The following is a 25,575-nucleotide window of genomic DNA, read 5'->3' on the forward strand; positions in this document are numbered from 1 at the left end:
CTGCCGGAGAGCTGCTGCTGCTCCGCTGTGCTGCCTGCGTGCCGCCGCCAGCCCCCTACAGCACAACAGGCTGGCCTCGGGAGAAGTAAGGCAGCTTCAGAAATGTGCACAAACGGGGGCTGCAGACTTCATACAGATCAAACCCGCTTGCTCACATCTGTGTCAGGAAGCAGGCTGGGGAATTAGAAGTGCTCGCCTGGGTTTTCCTCAGGGGAGGGAACGGGAGCTGGTGTAACAAACATAGCGAAAGCTCACGCACGGCAAAACCACTCGACTCTTGGAGCCTGTCGAGGGATTCCCTCCAGGATTCGCTGTGTTCGATTCGGGATTGCTGTGTGCCTGCCAGCACACAAAAACTGCCCTAACACAGGCAAGTATGTGGGGCAGAAGCATCACTCTTGTTCCATATAGATGCAGACTCCTGCGTGCTGGCCTGTCTCATGCAAAAGAGGCGGCCAATTGCTGAAGCATCCCTTAGCCCCTACCCCAACAAAGCCTGACCACAGCGGCAGGTTTCGCAACCTCCTTCCATTTAGCACGATGGGGCCTGAAATGCCAGGGAAAACCTCTGCCGGGCATCTCTCTGGGCCAAGTTAATTCCCCGAGGGACCTGCTTATCTATCAGTTATCAGAGAAGTGAGGTCTGGAAAGAAAGCTAAAAGTAATGCTAAAATTTTAAAGTTCAGGACAGTGGCACCAAAAGGCAGAAGAGACACCCAGTCCGAGGTTACCCTTGACAAAGCTTTGCATGTTCTGTGGTAATTCCGGATTTTATTTCCCCTCCCCTGTTCGTTTACAAAAACGGAGATAATAACGAGCCTCCGCAAACCCGAGTCTGGTTACGCAGAGCCATCTGTTAATTCTGGTACATGGCAGCAGAGGGCATCTAAGGACTTCGAGTCGCATATGGCATGGGATTGGAGTCAGATGGCGGGGCTCCTGCCCTCGCCCCCAGCCCTGGGGCAGAATGAGCCCCCTGTGTCCTCTCCCCAGGGGCCCAGCACTGAGCCCACCACAGCTGGGGATGGTGCCCACATCTCGCACTGAGAGCTGGAGCTGCTCGGGGGGAGATGCGAGAGTTAATCTCTCATTCCTGCTGCCGGCAGGCAGCACGGATGGCTCAGGTACAGGGTGAGAGGAGACAGAAACTGCTTCAAGCAGCCCATCCGATTTTATCTGCCACTGCTCTGGCCACCAAAGCTGCTCGCAGAGGGGCAACCCTTGTGGGGACAGGCAGGCGGCGGCCAGGGGAGGACAGCTGCGGACCCATGTGCTGTCCACAAGGAGGGAGAGCAGCCTGCTGTTAACGCTGCTGAGCCCCCAAACGGCGGTCTGTCCATCTGGCCTGTGCTTCAGGTGACTCCTAGCATGCCAGTCAAGATGCCTGGAGCCTTCCCGAGGCAGAGGACGGGCACAAGTCGGCAGCTGGCAGCCAGCAGGTCTCGCAGCCTGGTCCAGCTGTGGGATGCTCCCGTGCCCAGCCTCCCCGTGAGGTGGCAGGGAAAGCAGACGCCTCAGTCACCAGCCAAAAGCAGCATCAGAGGCAGGTCAGGTCCATTTCCTGATGCTAACACTAAATGCACTGATCTGAAAAACATACTTGAGGTGAGCACCATACACACATACCACGGGATGAATATTTTCACTGACTGTGAGAAGTTTAAAATCGTAGGAGCACATTGATCCCCATCGATTACCTTGTTATTCAAACCCCTAGGTGTAGCAACACATCAGGCCTTACCCTGAAGTCCACAATAGCCTTAGCCTGAAGTTTAAAAGTGGCTTGAACCCAGGAAAAGGTTCTACTACTCTCTTAATTATTCGCAGTACTCCTGAAATGATATTCATCTGTCTGCTTTCCATGGCAGCACTTTCAATCATAAACACTTAATTGTAGGAATTCATCCTCAGGGCCAAATAGCTCTGGGTGAATTAAACCATCTTCAATACAAGAACTACAACAGAGATTTAAAATTAATCTTATTCTGAAGGGAGACGATTTATTCAGAGGCATATAACCCAGCTTCTTCTCCAGCCCCATTTTACTTTGCACTCAAAACTCTCTCCTTTGGAGATAGCCCCTGCACCACCTATTTTAATTTTCCTTATTAGTCTGAGAGATGACTCCTTGCCAACGAATGAACTTTAATTACTTACAGATTGGCAGAGCCCAGGAGAGCTGCCTGCACGCTGTCTGTCAGAAAAAAAAAAAAAAAAAGAAAAAGAAAAAAAAAAATTGTTTCACAGACATTACTTCCTCTCTCTTACTCGGAGAAGTAGGACTCGCAACTGGCAAGAAAACATCTCGAGCCTCCTCAAGTATAAAAGGCTTGTTTTTTCTGGCAGCAGCTAGGACAAGAATGCAAGATTTCACAGTGCTTTCAGCTGTGCTATCTCTGGGGTTTTTCTGAAACAAAGGCGAGGGTGTACGTTTCTCCAAACATCCAGAACTTCAAAGAGGGTGAGTGCAAACACATGTACCCATAGGTGTGCGTCTGTGTACACACCTATGCATTCTTTCTCAGGTATATACACACTTTCTCAGCCAAGAAACAAGCAAAACAAATAGTACAGTCACACCATCACAGGCTGTAGTCTGAGTATTTTAAGTATTTATATTTAAGTATTAAGTATTTATATTTTAAGATTCACAACAAATACTCTCCTAGCAGTTGTTGAAAACGACTTCTATCAACATAGTGTTTGCTAGCAGTCGTCTTGCCTATTGTGTTGATAAAAAGGAAGCCTAACAGGGAAGAAAATGCTGTCAAAGCACGAATATTTACAACTCATCCCCAGGTAACTCCCAGCAATATTTAGCTCATCCTGGTCAGGGCGACACTGCGTATTCACGGGACAGCAACGTGACAGAGCAGACCTGCTTATGAAGGAGGTCTAACACAGGGTAAGGTGAACACGACTGTGTAAATTCCTCTTTTTTATACTTAGTGCCCTGTGCCACTACATGCTAGTTTTCCTTAACAAGTAAAGCCAAAATATTTTTGTTACTCTTTTAATTATTATTTTTTTAAATTTAAATAGTAAATTGGAGAAACTCTAAAAGCTCTACATGTAACATGTTTTTAATTAAAGATCCTAAATGTGTCTACTGAACTTCTTACTCGATGCAGCTGAGGCCTCTGGATGCTACCGTAAGTTTTAAGAAGTATAAAGCACGTGATGATAAGGAGAAGGGTTTAACTGCCACCTCGCAGAGTTTCGGGCTTGCTGCTGACTGTTCATCTACCTACCCACCGAACCAAAGGAAATGATCCTTCTTTTTCTCAGCCGTCTCTGAAAGAAAATAATCTGGATGTTATTTCAGCATACAGCTCTTAGTGCTATCTCCTGATGGCTTGCTTGTAAATTACATGTGCTGGATTTCTTTTAGAACACCACTGATTCATAGAAACCACTCACTGAACTTTTGATTATTCTCCTTTGGCAAATGTATATTCTTAAGAAAGATAAAGCATTCATATCCGAATGGATAGAAATGGCAGGAAATAAGGTGGCAGCTGGTTAAGAGTAAAATTGTTTGGTATACATTATAATTTATTTCATCAAAACATTCTGTTCCTCGGGCAGCTGGAAAGAGCCGTGTGATCCCATTTGTGAAAATACTTGTTTTCTCTCTGCTCTATTTGCTACGTTTTAGGAACTCTCTGTGAAGCAAGCAAACCTTCCTCCTGGCTGCAGGCTGAGAAATTCTCCAGGGGCTTTCATCACAGACTTTGTTCGTGGTGTGTATCCACAATTAACTTGCTCTAATTTGCTGGAGGGAAAGGCTCGATATTCCTGCTCCCCTAGCCGTGCTGCCTGACCACCGTGACCACAGGGCAGGGCAGTTACATGTTGCCATTTACATCTGCTCGGGTAAACGCTTGTCAAACTCTGGTCAATAAGCAGACTTGTGTTTGATAAGCAATATTGAGCCTTTTAGCTGAAGCAAATTTTATCTGACCAAAGAGCATGTCATGGATTTGCTACACAGCATCTTCAGGGCACAGGGATGCAGAGAGCAAGGAAAGGCCCCTTTTATTCTTTCAGGTAGCTCAATAAATCAGCTTTAAGCCTTTTCAGCGAATCAAAGCAAATTCAGCAAAATCAGCCGGGCCAAAAATGCATTACCCCCTTCTCTACTCACGTCATATTATATAAATAAATCAGCGTGCTAGCTCTCCAGTAAATTTGGCATACTTTTCAGGAACAAAGTGAAAAACATTTCTAGCAACAGGGACTTCACACTGTTGGGAAAGTTCTGCTGCCTCCTTCCTTGGTCATGAGAAGGATTTTTGCCTAAAGGAAAACTGAAAAATAAACCCACTCGTCCCTCCCTTTCTCTTTGTGAACATTTGAGAAAAGTCACAAATGTAACATATTCTGCTATGGTTTTCAAGAATTCTTAATGTTCATTTCTTCACTATTAATCTAAATCTTGATTTTAAATATCTACTATATGGATGATGCACTGCCCAAACCAAAATGCTCGTGCGCGGTAGAAAGGATCTGGAAAAGAAATCAGAGATTTCTGCAGTTTGTGCTTTTCATCCGCAGATGGACGAAATGCCTCGAAAACTGGCTCAGAAGATTCATATCCCTATAGATCCAGTCAGTATTTGTCCCAGGACTGCTACCCCAAAACATGCCCACCAGAAATAAATAAAGCACTCAGTTTGAGTTGCACTTACGAATTTAAAATCCCTGTCTATGCAAAGTAATTCTCTCTTTATATTACTACATATTACTAATTTGAAGAATTATTGTTTGTAACATGGTAAATTAAAAACCTGATTTTGTTTACATGATGGAAAGCTTAGTTTTCAGAGCCTGAGATCTCCCTGCTGCTCCTTTTCTCTTTTTTCTCTCTATTTCCCACCTTTCTCCTGCTCCGTTCTGCTTTCTTATCCAGTAAAGCACTAAAGGCAGAGCAAGTATGTATTAAACATCCTAATGCCAAAGAAGCTAAAAAGTAGCTTAAAGTAGTTTAATACACCACATGTGGCCCATAATCCCAAAAGTAATTTAATTTAATCACCTTTTCTTACACTAAAAAATTATTTTCTTCTCCCCTGTGGCTGTGTGAGAGACTCGCACAGACAGAGGAGGAAAGCAGCTAACTAACAGTGCCGAAAGAAAAAGTGAAACGTCCCCTTCTCCCACCGAGCCTCTGCAGCTCGGGGGAGTCTCAGAGCAGAGCATGAAGGCAGCTCTGCCCCGAGCTACTCTTACGAGGTGCCAAAAGCATCATTTAAAGATCGATTTGCACTTTTAAGGTTTGAATTTCATTACTCTTGCAAATTTATCAGACCTCTAGTATTATTTTTAAGAGACATTAACTTCCCATGGAAAAGTTAACAGAACCCTAGTTAGGAAAGATCCTGCTGATATACTGCCTCTTTAATTTTTATTCTACCTTTTTCATAACAATATCTGAAGTTTTAAGTAACAAACATTTATTGCATTCTCCTGTTCTTGTTTCTCGTTCGCCACATAAATCACGGTCTTCCTCTCCGTGCCTTTCTAGCAGCCAGCTGTGGTTTTAGAAACAAATTATTATGACTTCAAGCGACGAATAAACAGCAAAAGCAAAGAAAGTCCTGAGATCCTATCCACGTTAAAAAATGTCATTAATAAATAACATAGGAAAAGAGGACTACAACAGCTGCGAAAAGCAGCTCTGGATCGGGACGAGATGCACTGCATTTCTCTGAGATGAATTTGTGAACTTTAAGGGAAGATTCCTAATTTGAGAACTGTTGTAGCAAAGTTATATATTTTGGATAAAAAGATTTGTAGTTGCACATGCATATGGAGAATGATTTTAGCAATAAAAATAAATCGGTATTCCATTAAAAAAAAAAATGTTTTGGACATAACGAAGCCAATGCAGTTTTGAAAAAAGTAAATCAGACTTTTTGCAAGGTCTCTCATCACCGGGAGCAGAAGTGTTAACTAAGTTGCAGAGGACCCAGACCTGTTCTGTCCCCTCCTCACTTCTACCCGGGGAGAAGCCAGTGGGCATTCCACAGGAGCGACTGGCAGCCGGACCCGAGGCTATCTGAACTGCCCCGGCGAAAACAAGGACAAAACTGACCTTCAGGACCTGTGTTGTTTTAAGCCATTTCTGAGAATGCTTAAGTGAGAAAGACCGTGTTTGCCTTCCAGCCCCCATTTTAAACCTGCTTTGTTGTCGGTGCTTAAAGCCACCTTTTTTTCAGAAACAGAACAAATTCAATTCGAAAGCACCCAGACACGACAAGCAGATGAAACCACGCTGACCAGTTCACTTAACAAAGAATTAATTTTTTTTTTCCCTGCAGAGGAATCGCTTCAGCTACCAAACTCAGCGGCGATTTCTAAGAAAAAGGCGAATTATTAACTCCGACGCTCTTCACCCACATCCTCAAGAATCGCGCTGAAAAATCACGGCAGCCTTTCGGAGAACTCCTCGGTGGCCTCGTTATTAAAAAAAAAAAAAAAAACTGCTCGGCTCCACGATTTACTAGGGGCACGGAGCCGAGGCACCGGCGGGGCTGTCGCTGTCGCTGTCGCTGTCGCTGCCTGCCGGGGCTCGCCCCCTGCCCTGCCCCGAGCCCCCCGCCGCCGCCGCCCGGCTCCGCACGCCCTTTGCTGCCTCCCCCCCAGCGGCGGCCGGCCCGCACCCCCCCGTTTTTTTGGGGACGACCTCGCACTGCTTCCCACCTCCTCGGCCCCCAAACACCCCTCATCTCCTCCGCCTCCCGAGCCGAAAACGTCGCCTTCCCAACGCCGCCGCCGGCTTTGAGGGCGCTCCCGACCTTCTGCCGGGGGCCGGGGCGGGCTGGGGCCGCTTTCGCTTTGTTTCTGCCCCCTCCCGCTCCCGAAACCCGGCTCGGGGCCCGGCTGCGCCCCCCGCGCTCAGGTGCCCGGCGGCTGCGGGGTGCCCCCCGCCGCCCCCCCACCCCCTCCGCCCCCCCGGGCACTGACCTGAGGCGGCTCCGCGGCCCGGCCCCGGCCCCCCCGGTGGGGTCGCGGGGCCGGGGCTGCGGGGGGGGGAAAGAGAGGGGGGGTCGGGAGGCGGCCCCGGTGCCCCGGAGGCCGGGCGCGGGGGGAGCGCGGAGGCCGTCGGGGGCCGTCGGGGGGGCGCGGGGCGCTGGCGGGCGGTGCCGCGGCTCCGGTGGCGCGGCCCGGGAGCGGTGCGGCGGCGGCGGAGCGGGGCCGTCACATGATGCGGTTCCTGGAAAGTTCCTGGAAAGCAGCCTTTGTATGGAGCCTGCCCGGGCGGGGGGGCGGCCGGGGGGAGGATGCCCGCGCCTCCGAATCAAAGGCGGCACGGACCGCTCGCTCCTGCCCGCTCCCGGCGAGGAGGGGGGCGGGCGGGCGGGCGGGGGCTGTTTCCCCACAAGGACCATCCTCCTCCTCCTCCTGCTGCTGCCTCCTCCCTCCTCCTCCTCCTCCTCCTCCTGCTGCTGCTGCTGCTCTCGCAGCGGCAGCCGCCCGCCCGCCCGCCCGCCCGTCCGTCCGTCCGTCTGCCCGTCCGTCTGTCTGCCTGCGCCCCGCACCGCGATGCCGCCGCTCCCTTGACACCGCCGGCGGCCGCAGCGACCCGACCGCCCCGCCTCCGGGGGCACCGGCAGCACCGGCAGCAGCACCGGCAGCAGCAGCAGCACCGGCGGCAGCAGCGGCAGCAGCGGCAGCAGCAGCCCCGTCCCGTCCCGTCCCGTCCCGTCCCGCCGAGCCCCGGTGAGTGCCGTGCCCCGCGCTACCCGAGCCCCGCCGCCGGGCCGCGCCTTCCCCGACGGCCCCCCCGCGCTCCCCCGAGGACGGGGAAGGGGAAAGCTGGCCGGGCTCGGTCCCGCTGCCCCCGGGGATCCCGGGGAGGCGGCGGCCGCACCTGCGAGGCGGCGGCGCCCGGTCCCCGGGGCGGCTCCGAGGGGGCGCCGCGGGAGGGGCGGGGGGCGGCGGGCACGGCCGGGGGCTCGCAGCGGCAGGAGCCGGCGAAGTTTCGCTGGGAAAAGTTGCCGAGCTGCGCCGCGGGGAACTTGCGGGGATGGGAGGCAGCGGCCCCGCCGTAAGACCGGCGGCCGGTGCGCCCGCTAGGTAGAGGGGAGGCAGGGCGAGGGGGCTGCGAGCCCGGCGAGCCCCCCGGGCCGCGTGGGACCGGCCCCTCCTCGCCCCCCGCTGGCACCGCCCGGCTCGGTGGCCCCGGGGAGCCGGGGCTTTGGTCCCCGCGTGGGGATGTGGCGGAGCGGGGGGCGCGGGGGGCGTCCCGCAGCCGTCGCCCCCTCCCCGCCGCATCCCCGCCGCTGCCCCTGGCGGGCGCGGGGCCGCGGGGCGCGGCTGCTTCGGGCGGACACCGAGGCGAGACCCCCGCGGCGGGGAGGGGGGCGGCGGAGAGGTCCCTCGGGCCGGGTCCCCCCCGGGGGTGCCGGGCGGTCCCCGCGGGCCGGTCCCCGCTAACCTCGCTCTCTCTCCGCTCGCAGGCGGCGGCGGCGGGGGCCGGGCCGGGGCCATGCCCCCTGCGCGGCGCTGAGCGCGGCGGCGGAGCCCCCCGGGCGCCCCCGGCCCCGCGCCCCCGGCGCCCCCCCATGACCCTGCGCTCCGCCGAGCCCCTGGAGAGCGCCGGGGGTCCCCGGGAGCGCTGGGGGCGCCCCGGGGAGGCGGTGGCGGCCGCGCCCGTCGCCGAGGAGCCCCGGGAGGCGGCGCGGCTGGCCGCGGCCATGGAGGAGCTGCGGCGCGCAGGTAAGCGGGGCGGCCCCGGGGGAGGAAGAGGAGGAGGAGGAGGAGGAGGAGGAGGAGGAAGAGCGGGGCGGCGCGGCGCGGAGGGGGCTCGGCCCCGCGGTGCCGGGGGGAAGCGAAAGCGGCGGCAGCGCCGCTCCCCGGCGAGCGCCCGGAGCGCCGGGAGGGGGAGGCCGGGGCGGCGGCGCGGGGAGCGGGGCCGGGGGCACCCCCGGTACCCGGAGCTCTGTCCGCCGGGAGAGGGGGCCGCGGGGACGGGGCCGGCATCGTCGCGTCCCCGCCGGCAGCGGGAGAAGCGGCTCTGCCGCCCCTCCGTGCCCAGAAGCCCGTCCCGGTGCGGGGAGCGGAGGCACCGTCAGGCGGATCGCTCCCGACAGCGAGCACGAAGGCTCCGTGCCGGCAGGACCCCGGGCTGCTCGCAGCGAAAGGAACGGGTGCTGCGGCTCCGCCAGGCAAAGAGCAGGCGGCTCTTAAACGAGCAGGCAGCCGGCAAGAAGTAAAACTCTGCTTTCTCTGCTCTCGTGACAGGATGGTACTGGGGCAGCATGAGCGTTGCTGAAGCCAAGGAGAGGTTACAGGATGCCCCCGAAGGGACTTTTTTGGTTCGGGACAGCTCGCATTCAGAGTACCTGCTGACTATTTCGGTAAAGACATCAGCGGGACCGACCAACCTACGCATCGAGTACCAGGACGGCAAGTTTCGGCTGGACTCCATCACCTGCGTCAGGTCCCGGCTGAAGCAGTTCAACAGCGTGGTGCATCTGATCGAGTACTACGTGCTCATGTGCAAGGACAGAACCGAAACGCCCTCGAACGGGACGGTTCATCTTTACTTGAACAAGCCTCTCTACACGTCGGCTCCATCCCTGCAACACCGCTGCCGGATAACGATAAACAAGTGCACAAACCAGATCTGGGAGCTGCCCTTGCCAACCAGACTAAAAGAGTACTTGAAAGAGTACCGGTACCAGGTATAGCTATCTTTTCTCAATGCCTCCAACTTAACTCCAGAGTAACTTTTAAATGCAATTCTTAAAATCAGCCAAAGAACTGAGTAACCAGTTGCACGGCTCAGCATGGAATTCACTATCAAAACAGTGGCAGTTCTGGGGAAAGGCTTTTATTTCAGATGCCACAAAGGGAGGCTTTATGTAGGATAATCCCAGCCTGCATCCTCGGGGGTTCGGCAAGGTGGCGTGCTGTCCTTGCGAGGGGCGAGAAGCCAGGAACCCCTCCGGATCGTGTTGCTTTGTCGACGGCATAAAAGCTGCACTAACTGCAAAGTGCTAACTGGAGCGGTGGGACGGGGAGAGACCGCAAAAGTGGTCAGAGACATACGAGAGCACGGAAGTTGTCAGTGGTCTGATTCCGAGATTCATTTGGTGCTGGTGTTCATATAATCCTGAGAGCTTAACTGGATCACACTGTGATAATCTTGCCAAAGTTATGCAACTAATCAAATCCAGTCAAAAAAGCGATCATCCATTCAGTTTTTATTGAACTCTAATTTCTGTGCTTTTCTGCAAGGAAAGGGGAACTGAAAGCAATCACTTTAAAACATTGTTTTTCAAAGTTCTCTAAAAGCTGATATTAAGGAGAAATGCCACATCTTTCGTAGGAACCCAGTATGTTGCTGATTATACCAGATTGGTATCCCAGAATCTTTGTTAACATGTTAACATCTTCCCGGTGGTGATATATCCATGCTATTACTGCTAAGCCTCGTTTGGTTGAGGCTTCAGGACTCCACGCTGCAGAACTGCAGCTGCTCGGTTCTGATGTCAAAGCATGGATATCAGCAGTTACGGCTGTCTTCTACAGTGTAGAATGTTTTCTTCAGCTTCTTTCCCAAAATATGGGGAAATCTGGATTTTTTTTTTTTTTTGAGGGATTGGTTTTTTGTGTTTTTTTTTTTTTCTTTTTTTTTTTCTTCTAATTCACCATTGTAGCTACCAGTCTATTACTCAATAAAAGCAATCAGATTGCACACCTATCTTGATCGTTGTACGTATGGATTTGCTACCATTTAGGAGACAACGACATTAAGAACCTGTAGCATTTCCCAGCTAACACTTCAACAAGTGTACCTGGGCCAGTGATGGTGAATACCCCGGCTTTGCCTTTGTGGGGCTGCTCAGAGGTAGAGCTGGTTTATGCTCAGATTAGTGGTTTGGAGGCTGCCTGCCGAATTTCCGTGGTTACATACTAGCACGGGACATTGCTTTGTGCGTTACAGCAGTCCCCCAGATGGGAATATGGGGCTGAGACCCTCAGTACCCATTCCTCTCTCTAAATGTAAAGTATTTAATAGAAGAAATATCCAGGGTGGGGGTACTACGAGAGCAGTACAGAGGGAAAGCAGGGCATAGATGCATTCTCAGTCAACAATTTCATAATTTTAACTCTTTCCCTAGCTTACCTTAATTAAAGCAAATAGACTTGTGTTTGAACAAGGAGGGCTGTCAAGACTTGCTGTAGTCTAGCCCTGCCCAGGCTGAAATAGAAACAACACAAACTGATCTTGTCTTCCCTGTGACTTAGCCACTCGGTGGTGCTACCCAGGTGCTGTGTCCCTCTCCTCACCCTGGGGCTCTGCCCCATGCCTGGTGGCACTGGGATTTCCAGCATTTTGCACTCGGGCTGTCCCAGTTGCATAGGCAGAACTGAGTGGCACGGCTGCTCAAACAGGGAGGATGCCAAGGTGATGGTCCCTGGGCCCCTTGGCAAACGCTTGGTATGCCAGCGTTGCTGCCCCTGCAGGAAAGGTGGCTTTTCTGCCTCCTCCTCCTTGGTTGCTATTCTCTCTCCCCGAATTTCATGCGAGCAGTCGTGTAGAGTTGGGCTGGGGGCAGTTTTCTCCTGAAACACAAAACAAAAGCTTTTGTTACGTAATTTTTTCCCACGCCCTGCCAAAATGCAGCCGTGCTGGACGGCTTCCACCCTCCACTTCCCACCCCAGCAGAGCCCTGGCTGGATGTGCCCGTGCCACCGCCGTGCTGAGCAGCCTGTCCTGCGGGCCGAGCAGGGAAGGAGCTGAATTCCTGGGAGCACGTCACTTGGCAAATCTGCTTTCCTACAGCTCTTGTCCCTCACCCGGCGATGAGGTAGCTGCTGGACAGGACAAGTCACCTCTGTTAGCCACCCGTGGTGGCGAGCCGAGCTCCTTCCCAAGCAGCCCCCCCGGCCTAGGGGTTGGCAGTGAGACTACCGGTGGAAGAAGCAGCTGGAGAGGAGGCACCCATCGGGTGCCAGAGGCGACGGGGCAGACACAGGGCTCTCCATGCAGCTGCTGCGGGTGGGCTGAGGCCAGGCCTGCCCTCAGCAGACATGGGGCAGACGCAGCGCTCCTCGGGAGGGCTCCAGGGGTGCCCCAAAATGCGTGTGGGCGAACCACAGGCTGAAGATAGCAGGGTGAGAGGGGGCAATGAGTGCCACAAATCAGCGGGGGTGCCCGGGCTGCAGCATCGAGGCAGGGGACGGGCGGCCTCCTGCCGGGTACGGCGTCCCTCAAGGTCGGTACGGTCAGGGAGAAGCAGGGGCTGCAGCTGGGCTGTGCTCGGAGCTACGAACAATATTTTGAACAGACTGGAGGGGGAACTAGTCCTCTTTGTATGAAAGCAGAGCTCTTGTCCTCATTAGGATGCCAGCCCCAGGGCTGATGCATTACACTCGTAAAACCGTAAAACCGAGCTTTACTGGAGCTCGCTGCAAGCTCGGCTTCACCCTAACACAGCACGGAGGGATGAGGTACAAAAAATGGTACAAGCTCTGGTACAAAAAATGCAGGGATAGCACATGATTAAGATTACAGGGGTGAAAAAGTCTTGCATGTGGACCCCATGAATTTTCAGGCACAATCATGTGGTCCAAACATTTTAAAGAAAGGTGCAGTGCTTTTTTTTTAATTGTTGTTTTTAAATTTATTTTTGACTTTATGGATGTCACTGTGGCTTGCTCACAGCACTAGCTTTTAAATTGCCGTCTCTTCAGATTCCCAAAATGACTTTTAACTGATGTATGTCGTCCTGAATTGCTAGCATGGAGTGTTCAGTGAAGTCAGTCTCACAGGTTCAACACCTGTGAGTCAACGAAAAATCATGAAAGGACTATAACAATTTTTACATTTTTTTTTCCTTTTTCCTCCATGTGTTGGTCTAGCTTTCCATTTTTAAGTCTTGACGTTTCAGATTTTACAGTCTAAGCCTGGAATGTTAGTTTCTGAAAACATCTTTGTTTTAATTAAACAAAAGCTGAGAATCCCACAATCGTAAAAGTGGATGAATAATTTTTATTTTTATTTTTTTTTTCCCAAGATGGATGCTGAAAATGCAGTTTGTGGCTGGATTTAGCTGAGCACTAAACCCAGCAGAAATGTGATCCATGTTTCCATTTTAGCTGCCTGGGCATTTCCCTGGCACTGGTATTATCACCAGGGACAGAAAATGGTTCAAGCACAAGATGGGTGGGTAGAGTGGGAATGCAACCAAGCAGCTGCACCCATCGCATTAGAAGCAATTTTATTTTAATCTGATCTCCTCAGTATTGTCCTAATTATAATTTATGTAACCACATTCTAGATAAACAATATCTAATTATTCGCAAAAAGAAAAATGGTTCACAGAATATGGGGTGGGGGTTGTTTATTTTTAAATCCTAGAACAGTCTGGAACTTAGTCCTCACTGAAAACTGCAGGGCTCTGAGATCTGAGACTCTCACTACATTTCATCACCTTAAGAAAGAGAGTCTCATTACAATAGGAAGGACAGCATTGTGCGGTTGCATGAATTCCTATTTCTTAGTTACCTCTCATGTCTTAGAAAAGTGCTCCCGTGGGGGAATGACCCTGTCACATGTAATTGAAAAGCTCCATTTACTCACATTTTCTATTCAAGAGCTTTTTCTTGTATCCCTCATAAAATTCCTATGGACTTTTTCTTTGGATATAAGCTTAGGATTTAGCAGAAAGTCAGTTGAGTTGTGTCACTGCTTTGTTCTTCTTCGTCCCAAGCACATGACGGGAACGAGAAGAGACTTTCAGACGTGGGTCTACCCGTCATCTGAAGTAGAGCAAAACAAAACCTCTGCTGACTTTGCTATCACTAAAATAAATCTAGGTATCAAAGTGACTGCTGGAGGAAATAACGGCTTGAGGGATGCTAAAGTGTCTGTTACCAGTTTTCAGTAGTTGTAAGAAACTTCCCTGTCAGAGGGGGGATTAAAAAACTGAAAACTGCAGGAATAAAGGAAAGGTTTAGTAGGTAAAACATACAATTTCCAGGATAGCTAGCAGTTACTTAGCGGGGTCTGTATGCAAAAGGCGGTGGGGATGACGAGCTCCGGGGGTATCTCCCGGAAACCTCCTCTTCCTCAGTGCTAACCTCAGCAGGTCCCAGTATGCTGCTAAGCCCTTCGCACGGCTGGAAGTGCCTGAAAACAGCATTCCTCTGACACATAACTTCAGATCACCCAGACCCGAGCTCACTTTACAACACCATGGCGGTTTGCCACGGTATTGCTCAAACGGGCTCTTTTCCACAATGGGCTGAAGATCAGCCAAAGACACTGGAAGGCAGCGCCGCTGTTACGGGGCTGCGAAGGGCGGTGGGGCCAGACACCGCCGGCCAGCATCGCCCCCACGTCTGACTGGGGGCACGCTGCAGGCAACAGGGAAGGGCACAGCACGTGGGGACCCTGCTCTGACAACGGGGACAGAGGGCAGGAGGGACAGCTCCTGCGAGAGGTGGCACTTGGCAGGAGATGTGTGCGAGGAGCTAAGCCGCAGGAGCGCAGACGGGGCTATGGTGCTCTGGTAGAGATCAGAAGTCGAGGGAGGGGAGGCAAGTGTCAGCACACGATTGTAAAGCACATACAAAGAAAGTCTGGCTAGCTAACTCAACTTCAGGGGAAAAAAGAAAAAAAAAAAAAAAAAAAAGCTTATAGCAAAATCAGTCTGTCCTGGTCCCAGGGTTGCCAAGGGGATGAGGGATTAACTGTGTTTATTTATCAGGTTATCTTTAGGGGCTCGAAGTAGCCAGTTCCTCTGAGAAAGTCTATGGGAATGTAAAAACACAGCACAGGAATTACTCTGTTTAATCTCCTTGATAAACTGTGGCTTTTATTCTGCTTAAATCCTATTAAAAAAAAAAAAAATAAAAAAATAAAAAAAAAATTGCACCCTTTTATTAATATTTTATTTTATTACTATTTGTTGTTGGTATTGCTTTTTCCCCAGAGTTGGAGCCACTAGCTCTCCAGGAACTGAAATACCAAAATAATATCATTACTTTCTGTGACACAAAGGAGGAAAAAAACTGCAGGAGCAAAAGCTGCTTAGATTAGCATAAGAAAGAGGCTGGCAGTTACTTGAAAAGAGTTGCAGTAGGAAATACTCAGGAAACTCAGCGTTGCTTGCTGCACAGAACAAAATACATTAAAAAAATCCCCAAATTCAATGTGCCTGCCTTAATTTCTTTTTCATCAGCAGGCAGGGTTTATGCAAGTCAAACCTTGTGTTTTCAGACCAATTGCTACATAATTGGTGTTTTGTAGCTGAGGACTGCAGTTGGGTGCACTGTCAGTTAACAAATGGCAATACAGAGGTACGGTAAACGTGGGAAAGATTGAAAGCCCAAATTCTTCTGCAAATTCAAGCTGCAAATTCTTCTTTCTACTTTACTGAAGTTATTGTTTCTCAGACTTTAGATCAGGCTTGGTAAGCAGAATTGTAGCAGAAACAGCTGCGAGATGGACATTTGAAAGCTGTAAACTCGCTTTTCACAATGCTTCGTTAGAAGTTAATTGTACCTCTTCAGGTTGCAGCCCCCAACCCGGATCTGTCCAGCTGCAGCTCTGCACCCACACTCTGTCTGTCCCAGTGGCAATGCCCAGCCTGGAGGGGTTCCTCTGAACGCCTCAACTCCACACCAGGCAGTTGCTTTTTTCTCTCATTTTTCTCACCTAGAGCATTGCCTATTGACAGTCTGCAGGGCAGGGGAAATTGGGGATCAGCTGGTAGTGTTTATGGAAATTTTAGCTGCCTCGCCTGCTTTTCAGAAGAACAATATTAAGTGTGACTGAGCCTGTACTAGTTGCAGTTCCCATATCTACAAAGCGGGAGGCGAGCTTAACATTTCGTAGTTTTTCAGTGTGGGGCGAGGAGTTGCTTGCCTTTCAGTTACCACTGACAGCATTTAAGCCACGGCGATGGTGATATCGCTGAGTGGCTGCCTTGCTCAGCAGAGAGAAGAGAATAAGTTAGGGAAGGCAGCTTCTTGTCTGCCTCCACTGCGGTGGAAGTGGCATCACAGCTCCTCTGGGAGCTGAAGTACTGCAGGCGGAAACCGAGAGCGAGAAGATAACTGCTTTCTGGAAACTCATCTGTTTCCTTTACGTCCCCTGATGGAAGATGCAGTGCCCACTTCAGGCGGCCGAGCCAGCCCCCCGTCAGCACAAACGCCACAGGTTTCGTTTTGAAAGGGAAGAAAATCGAGTGCGAGGACTGTTAATCGAAGGGTATTTTTTGTTTGGAAACAGGACATATGGAAGAAGTCTGAGCAGTGGCAAATCCTTGGATAGGCTACCTGCAAAAACTTTCCATGAATCATTACTAGCTCGTCAAATGCTTAACCTGAAAGTATGAGCCTTTAAAAATAGATGTGCTCTATATGGGCTTGTCCAGCTCAAAGCCTGGGAAAGAAGCAGTGGATGACAAAAATCAGTAGTTATTCTCCTCTCAAATAAAACCAATCTCCCTGGCTTTATCCAAAATGCTAGACACTCATTTCATATGCTGTAATTTGCAAACAAAAGAAGTTCATTTTATGATAGGGTTTCAGGCTTGAATCTTAAATTCCGTTTACTTATTTGTCAGTATTTAATTTTCAGAATAATTTGTTAATTTCTTTGTTCTCCCGTAAGTAAAATGCTTGCTTTACATAAAAGAAAAAAAAAGAGTTTCAAAAGTCTGGACTACTCAGAGGCTTTCAGTATTTCCAACTGTCTCCTGAAAGCATCTTTAAATTAAACTTCAAAAACAAACAGAGAACTACATTAATTCATATGCTTCAAGAAAATGGACTAAAAATTCCTTGCAGGAGAAATACTGAGTCACATTTTGCAAATATGCATCGCAGGTTTTTTATTCCGATTCACTGCAGAGGTTCCTTTTCTCTGGAATGAATGTGCCGGTTTCACATTTGATGCCTGCCTCTTTTCTCAGAGCTATCCCACGTACAGCTTTTGGCCAGGGATTGTTAGCACCAAGCAGCACTAGGAGCTGTTAAGGCAGTACTGCTAACAAACGCTTTTTTTCTTATCGAAACGAATGTAAATGTATGGGCACTACACGGTCGCTTCAGACCCCAGTGCTTTAATGGTTTGAAACTCTCTGTGCTACATTTCACCTCCATGCTGTATGTGCCTTTTAATAAAACAACACTTTTAACAACTTCTGTGACATGTCACCTCCGTTTTATGCCCACTGCTCTCTTTGAAGTGCATTAATTCGAAGCCTTTACCATTTCAATGAGGGGGAACTTAGGAAGAGGTGTGGGTCCAGCCTGGCACCCCCTCGCAGCAGCGAGGAGCTGCAGGTGCCGGCAGGGAGGTGAGGCGCTGCCGCTGCCCCCAGCGCCCCGCCGGGCACCAGCCTGGCCTTTGGTGGCTGGCGCAGGACAAGATGCTGGCATTTGGGAGGGTCATGAAGCGGGGTGAGGGTGAGGAAGAGGATGGGGAGGAAGAGGATGGGGGAGGAAGGGCAGGGAGCGCTGCCTGCACAGGCGGTGGGTGGCAGTGCCTCACAGAACCTTCTTCTGCCTCTCAGGCCACAGAGCTTGGGCCGCCCTGCCTCCTATTTTAACAGTGCTCTTGAGATGCATCACAGTCAGAAATGTTCTGTGCTCGTCTTTCCAAAGACGACAGTCAGCCATATAATATGTTTCTTTTTTCCGTCTTCATTTCGGAGGTTTTGTGAGAGATTTAGCCAATTAGATGTGTTTTTAATAAACAAATCTAGAGACTCATATTTCTTTTCTTTTGTCCATAAAGTTGGAATGCTGTCCTACAGACAATTGGAAACAGCATAGTCCTAATAGATTAAATCTGGTTGCACGAGTTTTAAAAACACAATTTGGCTCTCGTTATCAGCAGAAACAAATTAGTATGCAGAAAACAAAGAAAATGCATACATGCTACGATGGAGCTTAACTCTAATTAGCATAGAGGATCCTCTCAAAAGCTTTTTTTTATTTTATTTAATAAGCTTATTATACTTGAACAGTTTCTAAAAAGATTTGGGATTTTTAAGTGAGCTTTAAAATGTATGTGGTAAATTTAAAAATGTGGCATTCTGATCTGGAATAAGACACGTGTACAAAAGAATAGCGTTGTCAGAAGATATACCACTTAGCGTGGCTTCCACAGGTTTGGACTCACTACACTGATTCAGCAGTCCACAGAAGCATGGCCTGAAGCCCCCTGGTGATTCCCCCCTATGCAGAACCACAGTGAACAAGGTTTTAGGTCCAAAGTCTGATGTGCAGGATTGACAGTGGCCCATTGATCTACACAGGCTAGGAAATACTTCTGTAGTCTGCATGTTTAGCCAATTTTAGTGTTCAGATCTGAGCAGAGATAGCGGGGAATGGAGCTGAACCCAACCTTGCTCAAGTATTTTTTTCCCCTAAAACTGGAATGGAACTGAACCGTTCTTTTGAAGTTTTGTTGAACTTGGACCAGACCTGGAGGAACTGTGGACAGAGCTGAAACCAAGCAGAACTGAAACAAAAAGTTTAAGAGCTTGTCTCCTCGGACTTGAGGTGTTTACCTGTGTGCATCCTTGTTCTGTAGCAGCAGTGTAAGCACAGAGCATAATGAACACCTGGCTTGTATCCATTGATCAACCTGAACCACTGGTAGTGCATTTACAGATTCCATCACTCACAAACCAGTGGAAGGAAAAGGAAACACCAGATTTTCCCTTTAATGAGACTTGGACCTCTGCTGCTATCCTCTTCCTTCCGAGGCTTATCTGTTTCCTTTCACCACTCTCCTTCTTTGCATGTTTAGACTGCAAGCAAAGACGTGACTAATGCTGGCTGCACTAAAGACAACGAGGCTGCGGCTATTTATGTGAGTGGGAACCGGAGTTGCTCCATGCATATCCATATGTTTTGCTAACTTTCTAAGATATTCTTGGACAGTATAAAACAAATAATAGTAGCTGCCTCACCTGGCAAAAAGACGGAGTAAATGCAAGTGATGTAACTGCTTGCATTTTCTGGTTTAAAATGTAGGTGCGGTATTGGCAATTAAGTACGGCTGCCAGGTGACATCTCAAGTCTCCAAGTTTGGTCACTCCAGGTCTAGAGATAACACAGTTCCTTAGACGGTGACTAGAAATGGGGAAAGAAAAAATCCAAACCTTGGCAGTCAGAGAGGCAGTAAGTTAAAAAGCAAACTATCTGTAGTGATGCAGCCTGCGCTGAGGGATGATCTTATAGATCGACTGCGGTGCTCCCTGCTCCCTGGTGTCAGCTCGTATCGTTTACAAATGTATTTTCTCGCAACCAGCGTTACAAACCGCCCATGACATGAAGGTTTAAAGCCTGCACTTTGGCTACCGCAGCACGGTTTGTTACCGCTGACGGCGCGCTGCGTGCTCCCGGCGTGCACTACGGACACAGCACACAGATCCAGAGCCTGTCTTCCTAGAAGACCAACGCGTGCCCGGGACAAAAGCATTTACCTTGGCTTAATGGGTGCATTGGAGTAAGATACAGCCCATCAATTATTGAATAAGATGTAATATACCAGTTATTGGATAAGGTATAGCCCATCAGTTATTGAATGAGATGTAACCTATCGAATACAACCTATCGAATATTCAATAAGATATAATCCAGCGATTACTGAATAACATACAACCATTTAAAAGCCGCCCAGAGCCCTCGCACGAAGTTTATTACCTGACTCACACACACACACACACTCACACGTTAATTTACCCGGTGCCTGCCCCCGCCGCTCAGGTGCCGCCCCACACCCCGCAGATCCCCCTCGGCGCTGCGCACACCCCGGCGGTCGGTGGCCGGGCTCCTGCCGGATCCCTGAGCCCCGGTCCCGTCCCGTCCCGTCCCCCCTCAGCCTCCGGCCGCCCCCGGGGCCGGGCTCCCCGCCTCGCCTCCCGCCCGCCCGCCGCGCTGCCCACAACCGACATGGCGGCGGCGGCGCCCCCCCGCCCTTCCCCGGCCGGCCCGCGGCGCGGGAGGCGGTGGTGGCGGCGTCTTCCGGCGGAGCCCTCACCAAAGATGGTGGCGCCCGAGCGGGCCCGGCGGGGGCGCCGCCGGTAGCTCCCCGCTGCCCTCCCGTAAGTACGGGGCGGAGGCGGGGGCGCGGGGCTCCCCCCGCCGCCCGGGGGCCTCGCTCCCTCTGCTCCGCCGCGGGGCCGTGGCCCTGCCCTGCTCTGCCCTGCTGTGCTGTGCCGTGCCGGGCGGCGAGCGGCAGCTGCTGGGCGGGGGGGAGCCGCCGGGGACTGGGGGGGGGGCAGATTTGGGGCTGGCGGCCCCGGGGGGTGCGTGAGGTGCGGGGACGGGGCGGGGGCTGTGCGCGGTCCGCGTACTTGGCAGGTGTGCCCGGTAAATGTGGCCCTGCCGTAAGCCCCTGGGCTCCGCGGTCTGTAGGAGCGTGCAGGGGAGGTGTGAGCAATGTCCCCTCCTGGCCACGCTGGGCTCTCGTCCCTCCGTGTGCCCCCCAGCACCGCAGTCTCCAGGGGAAATGTACCCGGGAGCTCGCTGTGGGGCTCTAGAGGCAGCCGGTGATTGATGTTAGCCGGAGCCGTTTCCCTTTCGCATTAAACTCCGGCCCTACACTTAGGTGCACCGAAATCCCGATAACGCCGCCCTATCTGGCCCTGCGGTTCCTGAGTCAGACACTTCCTCCTCGTGGCAAACACACATCAAGAAGCACTTAATCTTTTAAAAGACCCTAAATATCAAAAACGCCGCATCCTGGAAGGTGTGCTGGGCCGGTGGCCTTGGCGTTGAGCAGCCCCGCAGGCTTTTAACACCTGGGCTGGGCTCGCTCTGAAGCCCGTGGGCCAAATGTCTTTTTCAGCAGGAATTTCCACCCCGCTTTCATAACTCAGCAGGCATTGCCCGGCGCATGAAGGTGCAAACTGGGACGCTTGAGAAGCGCTGGCCACGAGGAAGAGGAGCTGGGCATGTGTTAGGCAGTGCCCAGGGACCTCGTTTCTCCTCCCTCAGTACCTGGGTGAGGCTCTCGGGCTGGGACTTTGGGTGGCCCATGCCAAGGGTGAAGCAGGAGGGTTACGTAGCGTTGGAAAGAGTTTCCTGCCTGGGTTTAGGTAATGCCATCTGAGCTGTGGCTGGGTGCCGGGCCTGAACTCTGCAAGCACTTTGGTGAGCTCTCAGGCAGACAGGGAGTTCTGGAAGGGAGAAATTGCAGGGATCTGCTTTCTGATTTTATTTTATTTTTTCTGATTTTGCTGTAGTCTGGTAAGTGCCTCCAAAAGGAGCTCATGTTAGAGACTGGAATCTTGAGTTTCACCCATCTAAAGTGAGCATCCCAACATCAGATGAGATACCCAGTTCTCTTTTTTTTTTGCCTACTGTTTTTCTGTCTCCTTGCATTCGCTGTCATCTCACCCCGTGTCGGAGTTTGGTGTTTGAGCTATGCCTAGCAAGCCAGGCCTTTTAAAGGACATGTGCCAGGAGAGCTGCCGTTCAGTTTCGAGATGACCCCAGACAGAAGGTGAGCACCTCAACATTCAGGTCAGCACAGAAAAACACACTGGGTGACCTCCTGGGAAGCTGCCATCCAGCATTGCTTTCAGCACTCAGGGAAAGCATTTTCAGAAAGTGCCTTTATCAGGGGGAGCCACAGATGGGGTTTTCCAGTCTCTTTTTTTTTTGGCCGTAGGCTCTTGCATTCTGTCCAGAATGCCATTTATGTGCCTATATGTTCTGTTGATTACCTGCCCTAAATTTCAACAATCAGGCCGTGTAGGCTTGTCTTTCATGGGGTCTTGGGAGTCAGTAGGCATCTCTGACAATATAAAGACTTTAGGTCTCTTACAAAAGCTTTGAGAACCTTGATCTCTCCCTGTGTCCTTAAGCTGAATGAAGTGCAGTTCCTGCAAGGTCAGGCTGTCAGTACAGCAGCTTCTGGTTTAATCACCAGAAAATCTCTTAGTAATCACATTCAACACCTGCTACTTTTTTTTTTTGACTTCATGATTTAGTCATGAGAAAGTATTTAATTGTATTACTAAGTAATTTTCCTTTTCAAGTGCCATTAATGGTCCTGGGGATATGTTTGTCATTAAGGACTAGACTAGACATCTTGATTCAGTTCCTAGCTCTGGCACTGAGTCCTGATGTGATCTTGGATGAGCTGCTTGGTCTCTCTGGACCTTGATTCGTCTTCTGTAGAGTGGCTATAAAATGCATCTTTTCCAGCTTTTGTCTAGTCAGTGTTAGTCAAGTGAGATGGAAGCTGGCAGACGGCACCCGACTGCTTCCTATAAACACATTAGAAGGGCAAATACCAGCGAGGGAGAGGAGCTGTCTAAGCTAAAGAACAGTATTGGCAGCAAAAACGCCTATAAATAGAAGATGAATAAATTTAAGATGGAAATTTGGGGAAGATATCTCACCATCAGATCTGTCGATTCCTAGAACAGCCCTCCAGGATGAGCGAGGGGAGAGGGCAACCTGCTGCATGAGGTCTGTTTCCACCCTGGCTACAAGTAAAATGTCTTGCGCAGGCCAGGGCTACCTGCTGGCTCTGCTGCCGGCTGGCTGCGCTGCGCCTCGCCGTCCTGCTGCTGCTGCACTGCGGCAGCAACGGAGCAGCCGTCATGTCTCAGACGCTGGGGACAGGTTGTGTGGCATCTCTTTAACTTCCTGGGGATAGAGTCTTTTTTGGACTGGCAAACATGCCAGCTGCTTTGGTGTGGACCTTGACCAGGTAGCGAGTGGGGTGTTTTGGCAAGGTTTTTGCTCCAGCCAAGCACTGGTCTTCACAGTGCCAAAGGTTCTCTCTAATATTTCCCAGAAGTGGCTGCGTTTTAGCTTGTCAGACAGCGTAATCTGAGCAGAGAGAAGATGGTGGGGACCATGAGCAGTTTTCCCAGGTTGGTGATTCTGAGTCTGGCATTTTTTTTCTAAAGGTTTTTGGGTATCAGACATCACTTCTGGGTGTTCAGGGTTGTATTTTAATCTCCATGCCTTGCCCTTTACTCATGCTCTAGGTTGCCAGATGGATGCCAGAGACAAGCAGCTTTTACGCTCCCTGCGCCTGGAGCTCTGTACGGAGGTGCTGGTGGACGGACTGGTTATTCAGTATCTCTACCAAGAAGGGATTCTCACAGACAGTCACGTTCAAGAGATAAAATCCCAAACCACAAGTCAAAGGAAAACCATGATGCTCCTTGACATTCTCCCTACTAGAGGACCTAAAGCTTTTGATGCATTCTTGGAGTCCTTACAGGAGTTCCCGTGGGTTAAAGACAAGCTGAAGGCAAAGCGTAAGGAAATGACAGTACAAGATCCTGCAGGTAAGGCCAGGGTTGTTGTTGCTGGTGTTTTCAAGCTTATTCTCAAGCTGTGGCTTTGAAAGTATTGAACATACCCAGTAATTTCAAGTTATGCATCATACAGATACAGAGCGTGATAGCACCACGGGGCACAGCCTGAATTTCCTGGAACCAGCCAGATGCCAGGAAGCGTTGCAAAGTTTGGGGTGTGAGCAAGCCTGAGTTTCTGGATGTGGGGAGACAGCAGCTCTTCTACAGCTGCCTTTGGAGAGTCTGAGATGTAGGAGGACCCAGGCTCCGTTACTACAAAGGGAATGGGCTATAAAAAGTAATTTTCCTTAGCTGAACAGCGGTTTCTTCACCATCCATACCTGATTAATGTGTGCTTTATGTATGTTTTACGGTGTTTTGTTTCTGGACTGACAGAATTTTTATTTACTTAACTTTATTGTTATGATTTTAATGTTGTTTTAATTTATTTAGCAGCATATACTAATTAAGAATTATGTGCTTTATTGTGTTTATTGGAGTGCAAATGTCTAGTGTTATTACCTCCAAAATTACTAGCTCTTGCTTAGTATTAAAAAATAGTTTAGGAGCTAACCTAGTGGATGTTTTAAAGTCTTATTTAGTCAAATCCCTGTTTTTCTGATATTTAAATGTAGTTCTAAAATGAGTTTTCTGGATTGATCTTCATTCCAAAGTGGTTTCTTTACCAATATGTGCATGCAATTATTGACCTGTTTTCAAGTCAAGAAGACTGCTTAAAATACTTTCTTCTTGCCCTATTTTCTTACAACATGCATTAGTTGTTAAATAGGAGTAGGTAATGACAGTTAAATAGTGAAGTAGTTCTCATTTGGGAACATTACTTCTCACTAACCTTCCTTCCTTCCCCTCCAAGCCTCCCCCCACCCCATTTGGATTTGGTCACATTAGGATGCACGTGATGTGTGATTTTTCCAGTGTCAGTGTGCTTTGCGTGAGTCTCTAAGCTTGGGAAGGAAGATGTGTGACTCAGGACTGTTGAACATCATGTGCACCTGCGTCCGAATTAGCTGCACACTCAAGAATGTTTTGTCAAGATCTGCTGGACAAATGTGGCATGATTTTACCTTAGGACATTTTTACAGAATATCACCACAGCTTCTTGCTCTGTTGGGCCTCTGTGGAGGTTGCTTTACACTTGCTCCACAGCTGCAGGGATGGTAAATAATCTTCAGAACTTTTTGGAGACCAAATATTGTGCGCTGCCCATGGGTGAAAACACCGTGAGCTGTCAGCACAACGCAAACTTGTGGTGTTGAAAGCTGTTGCTGTTATGACAGATCCTGTCATGCTCATGCTCTTTATTTGCCGTACAAATCAGTGTGTGTGTTTGCTAATTGCCGGTTAAGCTGTTGAATAATCCTTACAGTTCCACAAAAACACACACAGCCATCGAGTACAGTCAAGGTCCTGTATTTTGTTACTCGAAAAATTGTTTCTGCTTTTATTCTTTCGACTGTTCTGTGGATTGCTTGTTCCTGATATATTGTGATTAACGTGCTGTATTTATGCATATCAGGTTCTCTGGTTTCGAGTGGGTTGACTGTACTTGATGTTGCCAAATCTTGTGTATGAATTAGAGAAGATTTCCAGATTAGATCAAAGGTTACTGTTATTTTTACTGTGGCAATGCAGAGTGTAAGAACAGGATAAGAGGCAGATAGCCAAGTCTGTTTTAATATTTGGGCATATTCTTTAGAAGCCAGAGAAAGAGAGCACCATCTGGGTCCTAATAAATGATGAGTGTGCCCTGAAATGAATTGGAAACTATGGTGACATCACCGCGGCTGATTACATGCAAGAAAATGTGGTTTGGGATAAAAAGCCTCGCTTTGCATTCTAAACAACAAACTTGTAAGCTTTTGTCTCACCAGAGTACTTGAGCATATGCTTGGCTTTAAGCATGGAAAAAGCCATTGGCTCTAATAAAACTGTAAGCATGCTTAAAATTAAATGTATTCTTTAGTGCCATGCTAGATAACTTCTACCTTATTGGAAACAGTTCTTATAAATGGTGATTTGTCACTGGCAATTTGTTCTAAAGAATCTATTTGTAATGAGAAGAGCCTTCTATGTACATGCTACATTTTTTTTAAACCAGAAGACTTAAAAAATTGAAATTGGTTTCATGGCCCCAGATTTTTAAGTCTTTATTCCTTCCAATCATGCATACTTATGGAAATCACATGCCTGCTGTTCACTTGTTTATGCTCAATTAAAATTCTGTTTACTCAAGCAAAATATTCTCAGT

At 49.9% G+C, this 25,575-nt stretch overlaps 2 protein-coding genes and 1 long non-coding RNA gene across 7 annotated transcripts in view; 2 read left to right on the forward strand and 1 right to left on the reverse strand.

The window, feature by feature from the left end:
* On the forward strand, nucleotides 1-10,717 carry SOCS2 (suppressor of cytokine signaling 2). 2 transcript variants are annotated; one of them, XM_084506183.1, is made up of 3 exons: nucleotides 7,607-7,725; nucleotides 8,466-8,724; nucleotides 9,250-10,717. In XM_084506183.1, exons 2-3 carry the CDS (start codon nucleotides 8,571-8,573, stop codon nucleotides 9,696-9,698), a joined length of 603 nt encoding a protein of 200 aa, XP_084362309.1. In that variant the 5' UTR covers nucleotides 7,607-7,725; nucleotides 8,466-8,570; the 3' UTR covers nucleotides 9,699-10,717. The 2 variants fall into 2 exon arrangements, with proteins under 2 accessions (XP_084362308.1, XP_084362309.1); XM_084506182.1 differs by lacking the exon at nucleotides 8,466-8,724 and having other exon boundaries at nucleotides 1-7,725.
* LOC311429935 overlaps nucleotides 10,197-25,575 on the reverse strand; it is an 18,085-nt gene continuing 2,706 nt past the window's right edge. Inside the window, exon 2 of the long non-coding RNA XR_014688479.1 lies at nucleotides 10,197-11,580. This is a non-coding gene — a long non-coding RNA (uncharacterized lncRNA). The remainder of the gene's footprint in view (nucleotides 11,581-25,575) is intronic.
* CRADD (CARD and death domain containing adaptor protein) overlaps nucleotides 19,941-25,575 on the forward strand; it is a 75,685-nt gene continuing 70,050 nt past the window's right edge. Inside the window, exons 1-2 of one of the 4 annotated variants that reach the window (XM_084506184.1) lie at nucleotides 19,941-20,087; nucleotides 22,992-23,297. In XM_084506184.1, coding sequence (XP_084362310.1) covers nucleotides 23,000-23,297 — 298 coding nt within the window. In that variant the 5' untranslated portion in view covers nucleotides 19,941-20,087; nucleotides 22,992-22,999. Of the gene's footprint in view, nucleotides 20,088-20,593; nucleotides 20,990-21,028; nucleotides 21,491-21,558; nucleotides 22,875-22,991; nucleotides 23,298-25,575 lie in introns of those variants that run through there. The other 3 variants (XM_084506186.1, XM_084506185.1, XM_084506187.1) reach the window with 3 other exon arrangements.

This window comes from Aythya ferina (genome assembly GCF_964211825.1).
Source record: "Aythya ferina genome assembly, chromosome: 1".
Classification (NCBI taxonomy): Eukaryota; Metazoa; Chordata; class Aves; order Anseriformes; family Anatidae; genus Aythya; species Aythya ferina.

Bases quoted from the DNA above. Each gene is read 5' to 3' on its own strand.
- SOCS2 (XM_084506182.1), top strand. From the start codon at position 7,287: ATGCCCGCGCCTCCGAATCAAAGGCGGCACGGACCGCTCGCTCCTGCC. The intron at 7,726-9,249 runs GTGAGTGCCGTG...CTCTCGTGACAG, and splicing joins TCCCGTCCCGCCGAGCCCCG to GATGGTACTGGGGCAGCATG.